Here is a 16007-nt window from a genome sequence, read left to right as displayed (position 1 = left end):
GGGGGGAGGTCACGCTCCGCAGACGGCCGACCCGGACACACGGTGGCGGCGGCGCATATCAATGGCGCGCGGGACGGACCCGGCCTGATTGCGCGTCCAGGCCACGTACCGGGCTCCCGGCAACGTCCGCCTCCCCTCCGGGCCCGGGCACCGGCTATATGTACCCGGTGCCGGCCGGCCGCTCGTCCCATTCCGCCGTCGCCGCCGCCGCCGCCGTCACCGTTGCCGCAAACAAACGTACACGCGCAACACGACGCAAGATGATGGCTCCTCACCGTACCGCCGCGACCGTTCTGCTGGCCGTCGCTCAACTGGCGTCCGCCTACGTGGTCCCCGAGGGTAAGTCGTCCGCACCGATATCCGCAAAAATGTTCGCTTTGGGAAACGATCACTACTGAACCGTTTGCCCTACGAATTTTTAATTTTTTTTTTTTTTTTTCAAACGACGTCCCGGTGTGGGTTCGTAAATGGTTCTGGTTCCACGACTTGACCAACGTTATTTTTCGGTTCGGTTAAAAAAAAAACATTTAAGTTCTTATAATTTTTACACTGCTGGACGTCTCAAAATTGTTCGCTCGTAGGTACTTGTAGGTTTTAATTTGCTTCAACTATTTCGTTTGCCATAAAGGAATTAGCCACATTCAAGAACGGTACTTTGATTTACAATTCGAAGTGGTATTTATTCCCTTAAACCTTTTGAATGCTTTTAAAGCGTAGAGCTTTGACGCTTTATTGTCCGTACGAATTTCCTATAGTTTCGAACCAAGCACAATCCTTTATTTATGTTTGTCCTCCAGAAACGTCATTACATCAAACATCAATAACAAATCGTAAAATAAATTGAAAATACCATATAGTAGTTGTGTTACCCAAAAAATTTTAAAAATGTAACCATCAAATAAATCAGTCTCTTTAAGTTTGACCGAACACTGAACAATTTAATCGATAAAGTCGTTTTTAACAGTTATGATCGTTTGTAATATAAAACAAAAAAATTTGTTTTTCTTTTTAAGAACTTCTATTTTTGGGAATGTAAATTTAATTTTCAATTGAAAAATAAAAGCAAATTAAAAACCGAGCGCCAACATTTATCGGTTGATATTTTTCATGATAATTAACGTGTGTAAAGTATATATTTGTTTAATCAGCTATAAAATATCGAACGTAACCTATACGAATTTTAGCGTACACCTGCACATTTTTACAATATTAAAAATGTTTTGTTTCCTACGACTAATACCCGTTTGAAACGATTGGTGCGAGTTATTTCCCCGCGAAACCGTTATTTACCCTTCCGCGCTGATATTTCCATCGCCATAAGCCGATGCGCGGAATCCGCTAATTTCTGTGTGTGTTTTTTTTTCCTCCTCGGTTCGCCGCAGTGGTCCTGATGAGGGTGAAGCGCAGCGCCGACCCGATGCGAACGTTTTCGTTCAGCGGTTTCAACCCCAACGGGCAGATGGCCGCGTTCACCGGCATGTCCGAGTACTCGATGTTCCCCGGGTACGGGCCGCCGTCCCAGGCGGTGCCGTACGGCTACGGGCAGAACGCGTACGGGCCGCCGGACCAGGACTCGTACGGGCCGCCGCCCGCCGGTGACGCCGCCGAGCGACCGGCCGCGGCCGCAGCCGACCTGAACAAGAAGCAGACGTACGACGTGCCGGGAAACCAGCAGCAGCCGCAAGAATACGGGCAGCGGCCCCAGGGACCGCAGAACGGCAGCAGCGCGGAACAGGCGGACAACGGGAAACCGTACAGAGGTGAGTGAGACCGATCGGCTCGACGCACGTGCCCCGTTTTCTCCGCCCCGGAAATCGGCCGCAGTCGAAAACGGTACTTTGATTCACGCACTCCGAGTGGCCTTTCGTTGCTTTGTACCTTTTGAACGCTTTTAAAGCGTAGAGCTTTGACGCTTTACTGTCCGTACGAATTCCCTATATGGTTTCGTTCCGAACACGATCCTCGTTTTATGTTTATCCTCCGGAAACGTCATCACATCGGACACCGATATGATAAATCGCGAAATATCACATGGTTGTGTTACCAAGAGCGTTTTAAAAATGTAACCGTCAAATAAATCAGTTTTTAAGCTAGACCGAACACTGAACAATTTAATTGATGAAATCGTTTTTAACAGTCATGATTGTTTGTAAAATAAAACAATTAAAATTTTTCCCGCGAATTCCTTTGAGCGCGACGCGACTGAGGTTCACGGCTGAAGGGAAACCGTTACCGCGCGCACGTGAACCGCGTTACCGTTACGTATCCCGTTTGGAAAAACGTTCCTCCGGGCCAGTGGCGTACTGTATGAAAATGATTTTCGTGGCGGGCCCGTAGTAGATAGAAACCAGAGAACGGTCTACCACCTGGAGGTTGCTATAGACCAAGGGTGGCAATCGACGCACTCCGGTACGAACAACGTTTTCGTTCGAATCCCTGCTGTCCGTAGTGCGTTGCTACTCCTCGTCACGGATTGAATCACGTCGATTTTCATCGTCGAGCGCGTAACGGTTTTTTCATCCATTCAATACGACTGCTTTTCGTGCACGATCGTGATTCGCTATGAGGTCAATTTAACCCAATCAAGTGGTTTTACCTTCCAAAAAGTATGGGTGAGGCGAATAAAAGGAAAAAGTTTTAATTTAAGCGCATCGAACTTACAATTAACGTAAAGCTATGTACCATGAAGTTTAAAACTCTTTAGGACCGTTTAGGACAAATCGGCTAATATTCTGATTTCTAATGTCTGGAATTTAAATTAAGGGACAATTATCCTAATTTTGTAAATTAATTCACTTAACTGATTAGTATTGCATATCACGAGAGAAATTTCTAAACCGTCAATTTAACTTAAAATTGCTTAACTATTTATTAATTGCCCTGTCAACAATGTATGTACCCGACGTTGTACGCAAACTATGTCGTTAAAGTCTTAACGAATTCATTTGACCGTTGTTACCGATGAAGCGCTTCCGCGTTTTATTACCAACAAGTATATTTACGTACGTACGTGGTATATAAGTCGTATAAGACGTACTGTTTGCTCAAATAACTAATAACAGTTTCGGACTACGACAAAGTTTAAAATATACCCGTGTTTAATCGAACAAACTTAAGGACTTTGATCGCTGATCGCTCTTTGACCATGATACTATGAGATATGTATATACAAATTAATTTTTAAAATTAAATTACTCTCCGTCACAGTTACTGAGATTTCATTGACCGCGTTTGATGCACGAGATCCATTTTTTTCGTCGAATATTTCCGCGGAAACATTTTTCCGGTATATTATTTTGTATATTCTTTGAAATGGTTTAAATAACATTTCGTTTTCTCGGATATTAAGGTTTTCGCTACCCCAAACTAGTAAAATACATCAATGTTCGTGGGCGTGATTTATTTGATGAAGATGCAATATATAATTTGATACGTTACACCGCCGCCGTGTAGAATCTTTCAGTTTATAAATCCAAACGTATAATACTATACGTAAGAAGTGTGTTTCGTTTTCAACGTATGTACTTTATGAAATACCGATAGTATAGATTTCGATATTTTGTGTTCGCAAATTAACTATCCGAAAGAATTTCGATGAATTGTATATAATCGAATCACTACGTACCGCGTATGTTCGTATGTATATACCTAACTGTTGAAAAACTATTATATTAGAAAATAATATAACCTTAAATTAATTTGTATTTCACTCGTGTCTACTTTATAACGAATGATTCGATTATTTTGTAGACAGCCTTTGATCTACACGTCGACATGTGTTACAATTATTAGTCAGAAACCATATTGATAAATTCAATTGCGGTTTTCAATAAACTTGGACGCCGTCGAATGTGAAAACAATACGATTACGATATTCATTATAATAAGAATATTATTATTATAGAAAATAATATAATCATATCGTAGAATAAAATACGTGAGCGGTACCAGTCATACACTTTGAATAGGAAGGTTGTCTTTCATTTATTTTAATTTACTGTGTGACATGACATGTACAGCTACTTATACAGGTCGCTGGCATAAATTCAATATTAGTTCGCGGACGCCCGGTTGAATTCTCAAACCGAACTATACTAAATATCTGTTTAACATTCACGAATCACCGCGATAGAAAAACACAATACATAAATGTAAAATGTGAACATGATTTCAAACAATAATTACTGAACATGTTTACAGTGTAAAAGTGTACAATATTATGTTAATATAATAAACGACACAAGTATAAATATGCAGTTGTAAAACATTTTTTTTTTTTTTTATTAATCACTCGTAACGTTTTTTTTTTAACGTACACGCACGCAGAGCGATTATTCGAATGTTTGGCGTTTATTTTCGCGGCCGATCCTTTTGTTTTCTAAAAGACTTGGACAACCGATTTTTATTTTAACCAAACCGCATCGTACGTTCCAAATTTCATCAAGTTCAAATCGGATACGGAACTTACGGTTGATTATTTAATCGTTCGTAACTCACTTGTTTATCGAGATATAATTACGGTTGTGACTTTCCGGCTCCTTTAACCTAACCATCGAACGCTCGCGAACCATCGATTATTATTCTGACACATCGATACTGGTTCAACGTTATTCGATATACTTTTACGTAAGAAGCGAAGATTCTTATAGACCACGCACCCACATATTTTTTAAATACCCCTTCATACCAAAACGCTCGCATTGCCACTATAAAAAACATTTTGAACAACTAATTTGGATAATTGTTCTCTTATTTTTATACTAAATTAATATTTAAATCCTATAAATACAGTATTTTTCATGGTGATTGATCATTACTTATTCAACATTTTTGATCAATGTTACTGATGTAATTGGTATACGTAAATAAATTGAATACGCTCAATAACAATGAAAAGCTTCATTGTCATAGTACAGTTACATATGCATACTTAATTTGTTCGAGTCTCATAATTTTTTTAACATAAATTAAAATGAACTATTAGCTAAATAAAACTTTATTTTTTAAACAACTGGTAACTATATAATATAGGTAACGTATAAGTGTATAAACGACATGCTATACGTATTACATATGTCATTATATTATTATATGTTTATAGATAGGCATATATGATATTATGTAGTCTGTTGATGTTCGACGATTACAAAAAAAAAACAGTTTTGTTCTAGACCCGTACCGAGCCATTTTTTATCCCGGGGCGGAACTGAAGCAATGCGCCCCCTATGCTATAGGGCTGTTACTCGTACACTCACAGCTTTTAATAAGTATAATACGATTTGGAAAAATCTGAAAAATCGTATTTAGATTTCTAGCAAAACAAGAAACAACATTGATCACCCCCAGCTTCAGGCGCCCATGGCAAGTGCCTCGCTCGCCTCACTATAGTTACGGCTCTGTTTTATTCTTCGTACAAGCAAAAGAGTGCCCACGTAATTATTGACCAACCCCCCCCCCCAAAAAAAAAAAAAAAAAAAAATGTTGATGGGGCGGCCGCTCCTTAAAAACATTGTGAACACGCGTCGCTGACGGGGCGCGTATCGGTACTGTCGGTGTAAACCGTCCGTCTCGCAGCGCCGAGTCGAAAACACGAATTGACGCACGTCAAAATCATGATCGAAACTGTTTGCAGGTCGCGACGGTCCGAGCAGCAACGCGGAGGCTTCGTTCAACGCGTGGTTCCCCATAATGTTCGGAGTGTTCCCCAACGGGGCCAACGGCAACCCCGGCAACTCGGCCGGCCGCGGCGAAGTCAACCAGGGGAGCTCCAACGGCAGCGGCTGGGAGCGGTCGTCGGGCACGACGGTGATCGCGAACAGCGTGAGCAACGGCAGGAACGGCGTGGCCACCAGTCACGCGATCTCGTACGGCAACCCTAGGTCGGCGTCGCAAAAATGAACGCCGTCACGGGGAACGTCCGCGACCAATCGGTCTTAGTAAGAAACCGGTGCAGGATCATTCGTACGGATCCGTTTCCCACGTCCGATTTTTGGATCGCGCCGAACAAGCGTACCGCGTGCGTAAATATATTGTACTCTTTCTATAGTTTCAAATTACAACCATATTTATTTTATAACTGCTGTTGTTGTTGTTGTTTCCCCCCTCCTCCCCACCATCGAAACGTGTACGTAACGCACCGCAAATCCATATTCCTAGGACCAGTGTTGAGACTTATCTAGATAATTATTTAACCATCTTTTATCTTATCTAGATAAATAATTTCATTTTATCTAAAAAAAAAAAAAGGGTAAAAAATTCATCCATCTAGATAAATTTTCGTTTCTATACGAAAAAAGGAATTACATATTTTTATTAACAATTTGTTTTTTTCTTGATTAATGCTTTGAATTTGAATTGTTAAGTCATTTTAGTAAAAAATTGTATGTTCATAATAATATTATATACTAGGTATTATTTATTACTAATCTTTTCGTTAGAGGCCCGGTTAGGTGCTCAAATATAGAGTATACTACCCTAACCCTGACAAGATTCATTGTTATGTTGTGTTGGTGAATCGTCGACCGTCATTATGCCCTACTCTAACACACATATTCAAATGACGCACTGCTTTAAAGTAAGTATAAAAAAAAATTATCTTTCATTTTTATTTTTATACTATTAATATTGATTTAGTTATCTATTATCTTCATCTAGATAACTTTTTGTTATACTATTTTTATCTTTATGTAGATAAAAATGTATTTATCTAATCTCAACACTGCCTAGGACCATAAGAATGAACGGATGACAATTTAATCGTGTAAAACGTACCCGTTGTCTTTGTCCGAGCGAGTAACGTGGTCCCCCCGACCGTTTAAACGTAGCATGGTCAAGGAAGGTTTTCACCACGTAACAAAAATATGTTTTACTTCATTTCGAATGACCTGAAGTATACCGCTTCACTGTCACTACAAGTCATTGGACAGTAATAAACGATAATATTGTGGTTTTAAAAAAAAATTACTTTTTAACAGGTTCATCCCGGTTATTTTCGTTACAATATTAAAATGAATTAAATAACTTTTCTTGTACAACACAATAATATTTGATGATATCGCGAAATAACTTAAAACGTAATTACCTACTTTTAGTTTGCTAAATAATTGCAGTATGTGAGCATTTTGAGCCAACACTGAGCAAAATGAGCGTATAATGTCATCAGTTACTATTTTTTTTTTCTTCTTTGGATCATTCGTGGATTTTAACAATAGTATGTTTAGCTTTCACTAAAAAATCTATTGCTTATTGTACGGGTATTTTTTTCAAGGAATAACACAAATTTGACCTCTTTTTGAATAATAACAAGTTCATATTTCAAATCTTGTAGCTTACCGTATTTTTTTCTTTTTCTTCCATTTTTTTTTTTTTTTTATGGACTATGTAAAGTGGCTTACAGGTTGAATACGCATCTATTTTGATTCACCAGCGGTGACGTCAACTATCAGGGGCGGATTGTTAATTTAGTATAATATAATATATATATATATATATATATATATATAGCATAATATAATTTTTTTCTATTGTTTTGTCTATGACGAGCCTACTTACCCACCTGCCAAACACAAAGGCAATTTGTGGGTCGCCAAAACAAAAATATTAAAAAACACTAGTTTCCTAGGTTGATCATTGAAATATATAATTATACAGTCATACATAATTAATGTATTTCCAATACTATTAGATTTATTTGTAATACGAATGTACACAACTTTTTTGGTTATGAAATTACATTGATAATCTATAGACAATGCACTAAATAGACACATACTTGTTCATATCATGGATGGATTGGGAGCTAAAAAACTATCAAGTTCAAGAATTTAACCGACCTCTACTTCTCAGTGGTCGGAATACAAAATACGATGTTATGCAAATTCATACTAAATAAAATTAATTTTTTTATATAATTGATTAACGTTTCCGTTCAACATAATTACAATAATATACAATTTGTAAGTCACTTATTAAATACCAATGAAGTTTGACTGTTACTGTATTCTAAAAATAGTTTTTTTTTTTTTTTTTTTTGCTACCAAATATAAGCCGTATTTTTACGGTATACGATGGTCAAACACATGCATTTAATTCTATACATTACTGTCCAGATTTAAATTATTCACTTCAAGCGATTATAACGAATTTCAAAATTATTTATTTACATGTAAATTTATTTTTTAACATATCACTCACTTAAAAAGTACACTTTAAGTATATAAAAAATAAATATTTACACGTAATTTTATAACTTAATTATAATATTATCGATTGCATTCGAATTACGTCTCTAGAAAAATAAATGTTATGGCAAATGAATTGCATGGAAGTATCTCTCTCAAAGCACATCCTAGTTGCATCCGCAGTAATTAATAATTGTTATTCCATTTACATTAAAACCAGTTCCAGCAACAGTGATCGTATGACAGTAGAAAATTTTTAAACTATTAAGATTTAAAGTAAAAAAAAAAAAAAAAAACAAATTACGAATTATAGAAGGACAGATATTTTCTTCTCCAGAATATTTAAACTTGGATCATGTTCAGAAGTGATCGTGTTTAAACCAAAAACAAAAATACTAAAATGTATTAATGTAATCACCATAAATGTTATAACAAAAAATTCGATAGTCTTCCGAACATTTAACTTCGAGTCACGTTTCCCCATGACAATAAAATAATAAAATTAATTCAGTTTTATAACATATTAATTGTACGATTAATTTCAATCAGCATCAATCGTTTTGGTTAAAAATGTGTTCAATACCATTAGATATAGTATTAATATCGTCAGAGTACACTCATTCACTGCTCAGTATTCAGATGCTGCATTGTTTCCAAGATCATGTTGTACATAGACACTCCAGGAAAATATTTATTTTTAATAATTTATAACCACATTATGTACTCCTATCATTCGTGATGAAATCGGATTGCAAAATTATATTTTGTTCGAGTTGTGTTCGTGGTTTTCTCACAACTTGTGTACCCGATTCCGTCCCATTCTTTCGGATTGAGGATTATCTATACGATTATGCTATGGCTAAAAATATGTATATTTTTTTAAATTATTTATTAGGTTAATAAATAATTTAAAATAGTATAATTTAAGTGCTATACGGATGCGTAGGAAAATATGTATATCATATTATGATATATACCAGATTATTTTATAATTTTATTAATCCGACTAACTTGTCGAACAATTATTATACCGATACAAAAAAGCTCAATTAAATTAAAAACGGCAAGGAAAATCAAATTTATATATGCATAATATGCATACATAATATTAATATATATTATATATTATATGTTTCCATACAAAAATACATAAAAATATTAAAAATGTATGTTTCTGTAAAGATATCCTTTTATTTAAACCATTTTATGATAACAAATATAAATAAATAACAATTATATTCGAATCACAATTTTATGAAATATCGTAAAATATTTTTTTATATTGTTTGTTTTAGCTCGTTTTAGTACGTTACATATATTCGATTATTCTTTTAGTATACGTTGATTAGAGTTTAATTGAACAATATGTATTGTATGTTTCAAATGATTTTACTCTTCAAATTTTCAATAATTTTTTCGATCATTAAATGTCGACAGTCGACATTATACTGATACATAAATAATCTTATTTGTTCAAGTATAGATGGCTTGGTAAATATTTTTTCCAACTGGTATAAATTGAAGATCATATTTGCCACATAATTTGCCATATAATGCGCTTTGCACAAATAAGGTGATTTTTATTATATTAACATAATTCTATATTCTCGCGGCGATTAAGTTTGAAAACGTTAAGTATGTACATAAATACAAACCTTCTTAAACACTGTATTTATATGTATGATACAGTTCTGTATTGGAGGAAAAATTAAATAAATAAAATATAATTTCCCATTTTACCAACAGTTAAGCTGCGTTTACTCAATAGCGACCGATCTCAAAACGACTTTTATGTCACATCAACGTTTAAGTCCAAGTCAATTCATCATTGCACATAAGACTCTCTTTCGCTTTATGATAGTAATAGTGATAATAATAATAATAATGATAATAATGATAATAAGACGTTTCGATTTTTTTTAGAAGGAAGAAAATAACATTGGCCCGGCAGCATTAAGCGCACAAAAGCGACACAAGCCCTTTTAACTTCTGAGACGCTTTTGTCAGGTATCTCCTGCCGCGCTAAGCTCCACGAAAGAAGAAGAGACAGATGTATATACATACATAAAAGGTGTGTTCTTAATAGACAGATCGAGTCCCTTTAAGCTCCGAGACTTTTTTAAATTATGATCTGCCATCGCCGCCGCGGCAGGTATATACGGACGGGAGGATGGCAACGGTGGCGGAGTCACGCGCTTCTAATTATGAATGCGCGACCGAGGGAGACCGGGTGGGAAGAAAAACGTCGGGTCTGTGAAGGCGGCCGCGAGAGGAGGAAAAGAAAAGAGACGTGGGTTTAGAGCTTTTGTGATGGAAAACGGCGGAAAATATTAACAAGTAAAAGATTTGAACAGACAATGCGCAGGAGAGGCGCCGAAGGGATCAATTATGAAGGAGGATTACTACTATACACTAAAGGATGGGGTTGATGATGAAGAATGTCGTTTAAATTTCATTAATGTCAGTCTCCATTTTTATATATACATAATAAGAATAGGGCGAGAGGTGAAGCGTGCGGGATGACGGGGAAAGGTTGTCGCAGAGGAGAGGATTTTTTCTCCCGCACCGCTACCGTCGTCCGCCCAACGAGATTCTTTTTGCGCGCAATAAGAATTTAAGTCAGCTCCGTACGACAACAACGATATATTAACGACCGTAGATCGTTATATTGGCCATTATAGAAATAAGCCACGTCGTGCGCACCGTCGCCGAAGCCGGCCGAAAAATATAAACATTTCAGTTCTTCTGTCTGAGCATACGCTCAACAATGCGACACCGGGTCGACACCGAAAATAAAACGGATTTGATATCCAAAAGAAACATTACAATAAATATAAAATCAAAGCGGTTCGGAGGGGGGGGGTTATTAATTAAATATTTTGAACCTATCGACATTTCAGTTTGTAACGTTATGTTTGAAGTTGTTCTACATCTTAAATATAATAATTATAACGTGACGTTACTAAACTACACGGTCAAGTGAATTGGAAACGTCAGTTATCTGTCCATTTATCACACACGCAATGAATTTATCGTCAAGTCTACTTTAGGTAGAATTTTTTTTTATTTCTTGTCTCTAAACTCCATGAAATAGAACTTAACAAGTTAGAAATCTAGTAATCAATAAATATAATTTTTTAATAATTATTATTACAACATTTAAAAATGTGATAAAATCTAAAGCAGTTTTTACTACGATTTCAAATCCATTTTCGGATTCCTAATTGCAATACTTGATCGAATGACATAGATTGCAAATATATCTAAATTGTTATTTTGCGTATGTGGGCAAAAGAAAATTCGTAGATTCCAATCCCACTTGATTACTTGTTACATTAATTATTTTACAACATTTCATTACTGAAATCGATGTTCAACAGTCGATATAGGATTAAGTTATAGTTATTCGTGCACAGGTATACATGTAACAGATTCTCCGGGTTAAAATTGGTCAAACTGTTTATTTTAATTTTAAAAAAAGACACATTTTCCTTGGACGATGTGTTTATTTTTACTTAACTTATTTTGATATGAAACGAAGAGAAGTATACACATTGATGTATCTACTCAACCTCTTTAAGACATAAGTCGTTCACAGTCTCGCAGCTTTCACACTAGGATCGTCATTGTGTTTTTGATAATTTTTCCATTTTTTTTAAAATATTCGTGTATGAGATTCATCCAATCATGTAAAAAAAAAAAAAAAATTAAAAAAAACACCTTCATTGCCTATTGTTTCTATTCAAAAATATGTTTCTAACAAAAAAAATTGGGTAAGTGTTGTTATTATTAACTATGGTAAATTTGATATCATTTTTATAGCCATGATTACTTTCTACGTATGTATTTATATTTTCGTTGTAAATGCTTGATCTATCGAAAAAATTGTTCTTCTATTTTATTATCTTATTACCTATTCATTGATTGCTGCTTAATGGTCCATTGGGTGAGTGGGTGGTAGGTGCTAAACTAAAATGATTTGAATCACATTTTTTTTAAAAAATCCCGGCTTCACTATATACATTTATCACCAAACGTATAGGAAAATATAATAAAACATGTTAGAAGATTTTTTTTAATCTGTTCCAAACTAAAACTAATTGAAATAATTACTATACGCTTAACCAGATAAAATAGATCATAAATATACTATCGAACATAAAAACAATTCATCTGCGATTGCACTAATCATTTGTAAACAAACGGTATACAATCAGAATAGCGTACGAATACGTACAAAAAAAAAGTCTCTGAAAATTGTATAATTTTTCTAAAATCTAGATTATAAGATAATTGGACGTAATCTATTACATATTAGGTTTTTACTCATCTCTTAAAGTGTGCACTCGATACACTGATGAAATTCTTATGTAAATATCTGCAATCACGAAATGTATGGTAAATTCCATTACAGTGGAAGATAAATTAAAAGCTGGACGTTAAAAGCCGACCAAGAATAATCGAGTCAAACCCTTTGAATATGATACCAAAGAACGAACGAAGAAAGCACATCAATGTAATGAAATTATCTACGAGTGTCCTTAGACAAAGGCTAATTTAACTACTGAGTGAAACTTCACGACTTCATTATTCATTAAACGAATTATCCAAATTTAGTATGTATATTTTCTTGTAGTTTACATGCGCATCACAATGAGTTGACTAGTTAAAACACGTCATGTTGTAGCACGAAAAAAATTGTTTGTCTTCATTTTTTTTCCTTTCTAAAATTATATTGAATTTTTTTTTAATTTACTCATATTTTTGTACAAATTTATGCTTTATGAAATTGTTATTTATGTTCTTTTATGTATAATATAATTATAGCTTAAATGACTGTTCATCAAAGCTTAACCTTGAGTAAAAAATATGTCTATGATTATGTATTTATATGATTATGAAACAATGTTACAACCAACAGCCGTATAAAAATTATTTATTTATTTTACTTATTTACTTAAAAAATTATAAATAAAATTGAATATTTTTTTTTTTTTTTATGTAACTTCATAGTTGTCATGGCCAAGCAAATCACGATACACAATCATATTTTTATTTCTAAACGTCTGAGGCTTAAATCTAGTCTGATGTTAACACACTTTTGCTTTTCCGATTGCAAATTTAATTTAATTATTTTATATTTTATTTTAATATTTAATTTTGTTTAAACGAGGAAAAGTAAAAATTATATCTAACTTGTTTTTCTTTAAAAATTCAACTTGACAAGCTAAAAAATTGATTAACTTGTGCAATTTTGACTACAAGTAATATTTATAGTTTTTAATTAAAAAAAATAAATAAATAAATAAAAAACCGCTGAACTTAAGATACATTTTTATACGAGCTTGAAAAACAATGTATAATGTGTAATACCATTTTGGGTATATTTTTATTTAAAATGCCTATGCCTTTACTTACAAAATACAAGTATTTTTATAATGTTTTATTAACTCATGAATAAGATTACTTATAAATAATAAATATATATCAAATAAATATTTGATACTTCAATATTTATACTTTTATACGTCTGCATTGTTGTTATATAAACTCGAACCCTTCGAACTTCATATCTGAAACTTTGTTCTGCGGGTAAATAATTTCTCCATCGATTGTGAACACAGATAAATACGTAGCCGTTATGTCACCTTCTTCCGTCGTATTAATCGCAGCGATGACCGTATCATTGGTACCAGGAACGAATTTGAAACTAGCGTAACCTCGATTTGGTATAATTTCGCCAATACGTTTCACCTGAAATCGAAAAATTCACAGCAGTGTTATATTTAAAATATTGGCGAATTTAACGAGGACAAAGAGGCTTATCCCCCCATCGACCTAAGACCTCGTTTAGTTTTGTAATGGTTGTGATGGAAAAATTATTAGTTAAAAACAATTTAATAAAATTTTTTCGAGAACGAGTGTATAAAGTTTTTATAGGTATCGCCAATATGATAAAAGTAATAAACCGACTAACTGATGCAACGACATCGACCATGTCAAATAATCTTATATCTAATGTATAGTTAAAACTTTTTTTTTTTTAATTTAGTTATTTTAAATGATTTGAAAAACTTTGAAAAAACAAAACAAATTTATAGGTCCACCACTGATCTATAATACGAATACAATATCAAATATCGCGTAAGGGTTTGACAATCGACCGCAGCTGTGATGCGTACCGTGACGTCATTGAAATCCGGTGTGGCCATCAGCAGCACGTTGGTTCCCTTATTTTCGTCTGCTTTATATTCGTACTGTTCCGCGGAAGCTTTTCTCGGCAAAAAGAACCATCGGCCGTGCACGTCGCTCCACACGCAAGCCTCGTGAGTCATGTAGCCCGGGTATTGTATGCCCACGGCCGCTCGGACTTTTACGAAGTTTTCCGTCCAGTTCAAATGTTTCACACTGCCGTACTGGTCTATGGTTTTCACCCACATCGACGCGTAGCTCTTTTCCGAGAGTTGGCCGTTGCGGTCAGGCATTTCCTTGCCATGAGAGCCCACGTAAAGTTTCGAATCCTTAACGGTTGCCCATTCGTTTTTCATCGCTGAAAAAACGGAATTGCACGAGTTTTATTTTCCCCGTAGAATTGCGTTGATTATCCGTCGGCTACCAAAGGATGATTTGATTGAAAAACATTATAAATTCCTACGTAGTACATAGTATTTCGATGCGTGTAAACGTAGCACAAATCAAGAATCCTAACAACAGCCTTTTGCGATTAAAAAGCGACAACGGTTCGTGCAAACTAACGCATACAGCGTAAACCTTAATTTTAATGTTAATATTACCGCCTTTCTGATGTCCGTCGCCTTCCACGACAATCACCCACGGTATGAGAACGTTGTTTTCGAACACGTACACCAAGCCAGTTTTATCATCAAGAGTGATCAGTCGCCCGTCGAATGTGACCAACTCGGACAGTTCCAAGCCCCGGCCATTTTTCGACATATCGGATTGGAGTTGATCGTTGTTGTCCACGGCAATATCCCATTCAACGGAGACGGTCTTGTTTTGTGCATTGTAAGTCAACGAGCCCTGTTTGAAATAACTAATCCACGTGTTGGATTTCGAGTGGCTTGTGGAATCAGCGTCCAGGTCACTGATAATCGCTATGCGAAACTTGACGCTGCCATCGGGCATCAATATTGGATCGGTCAGTGGGTATCTTTTATTGATGTATTGCTGAAACAGACGGCAATCAGATGCAGTATCATTTGTTGTAACCGATGATGTAGGTGCGCTGAATACAGTGTCACTGGTTATTGCCACCAAAAATAACAAACTGGTCCACTTAAGGTCCTGAAAAAAAAAAAAAATATTAAGATAAAATTATCTGCATTACAGCTGTTTATCATTGGTATACTATTCATAGTAAACGAACAATAAGCATTTATATTGTTTTATATTTAATATTATATTAACTTGGTCTTGTATTAAAAAATAAAACCCAATTAAACGTATACTATTTCCGTTTGTACATACCATTATTTATTTTATGGTGAACTGCTACTATAAGTAAGCAAGAACTGAAAAATTAATGGAGTCGAATAGCTTATATACTTAATGTATTTCAGAATAACCGTACAGATAACTGATAAATGTACTATTGCATTAAGGTTATCTAATTAGACTAAAGGTAAAATCATTGATTTGCATTTTATTTAATGCAACTTTTTTTTCTATTTTAGTTTTTAATTGTTTTGATACATATTTATTGATTTAATTAAAATTAATATCAGAATAATACATTTGTTTGGAAAACAATAAAAAAAAAAAAAAAAAATTATAATGTATAATGATATGTACTATATTGCATAATCA

At 34.8% G+C, this 16007-nt stretch overlaps 2 protein-coding genes across 2 annotated transcripts; one reads left to right on the top strand and one right to left on the bottom strand.

Moving 5' to 3' along the window:
• The first annotated feature begins 173 nt into the window (after positions 1-173).
• LOC112685507 (pro-resilin-like) lies at positions 174-6076 on the top strand. The gene is made up of 3 exons (XM_025557422.1): positions 174-339; positions 1383-1760; positions 5633-6076. The coding sequence occupies exons 1-3, from the start codon at positions 261-263 to the stop codon at positions 5896-5898; spliced, it is 723 nt and encodes a 240-aa protein (XP_025413207.1). The 5' UTR covers positions 174-260; the 3' UTR covers positions 5899-6076.
• Positions 6077-13631: 7555 nt separating this feature from the next.
• Positions 13632-15776, bottom strand: LOC112685505 (soluble calcium-activated nucleotidase 1-like). The gene is made up of 4 exons (XM_025557420.1): positions 15669-15776; positions 14975-15485; positions 14363-14730; positions 13632-13934 (listed from the first exon to the last, which is right to left on the bottom strand). Exons 1-4 carry the CDS (start codon positions 15669-15671, stop codon positions 13722-13724), a joined length of 1095 nt encoding a protein of 364 aa, XP_025413205.1. The 5' UTR covers positions 15672-15776; the 3' UTR covers positions 13632-13721.
• Between the last annotated feature and the right edge of the window lie 231 nt (positions 15777-16007).

This window comes from Sipha flava, unplaced genomic scaffold, assembly GCF_003268045.1.
Source record: "Sipha flava isolate LNK unplaced genomic scaffold, YSA_version1 279_pilon_pilon, whole genome shotgun sequence".
NCBI lineage: Eukaryota > Metazoa > Arthropoda > Insecta > Hemiptera > Aphididae > Sipha > Sipha flava.
This window is presented reverse-complemented; position numbering and strand designations above follow the sequence as displayed.

Coding starts and splice junctions, on each gene's coding strand:
- LOC112685507 (XM_025557422.1), top strand. CDS start 261: ATGATGGCTCCTCACCGTACCGCCGCGACCGTTCTGCTGGCCGTCGCT. Junction 340..1,382: donor CGCCTACGTGGTCCCCGAGG/GTAAGTCGTCCG, acceptor GGTTCGCCGCAG/TGGTCCTGATGAGGGTGAAG. Junction 1,761..5,632: donor CAACGGGAAACCGTACAGAG/GTGAGTGAGACC, acceptor AACTGTTTGCAG/GTCGCGACGGTCCGAGCAGC.
- LOC112685505 (XM_025557420.1), bottom strand. Junction 14,731..14,974: donor CGACGGACATCAGAAAGGCG/GTAATATTAACA, acceptor CCGTTTTTTCAG/CGATGAAAAACGAATGGGCA. Junction 13,935..14,362: donor CGGATTTCAATGACGTCACG/GTACGCATCACA, acceptor TTTCGATTTCAG/GTGAAACGTATTGGCGAAAT.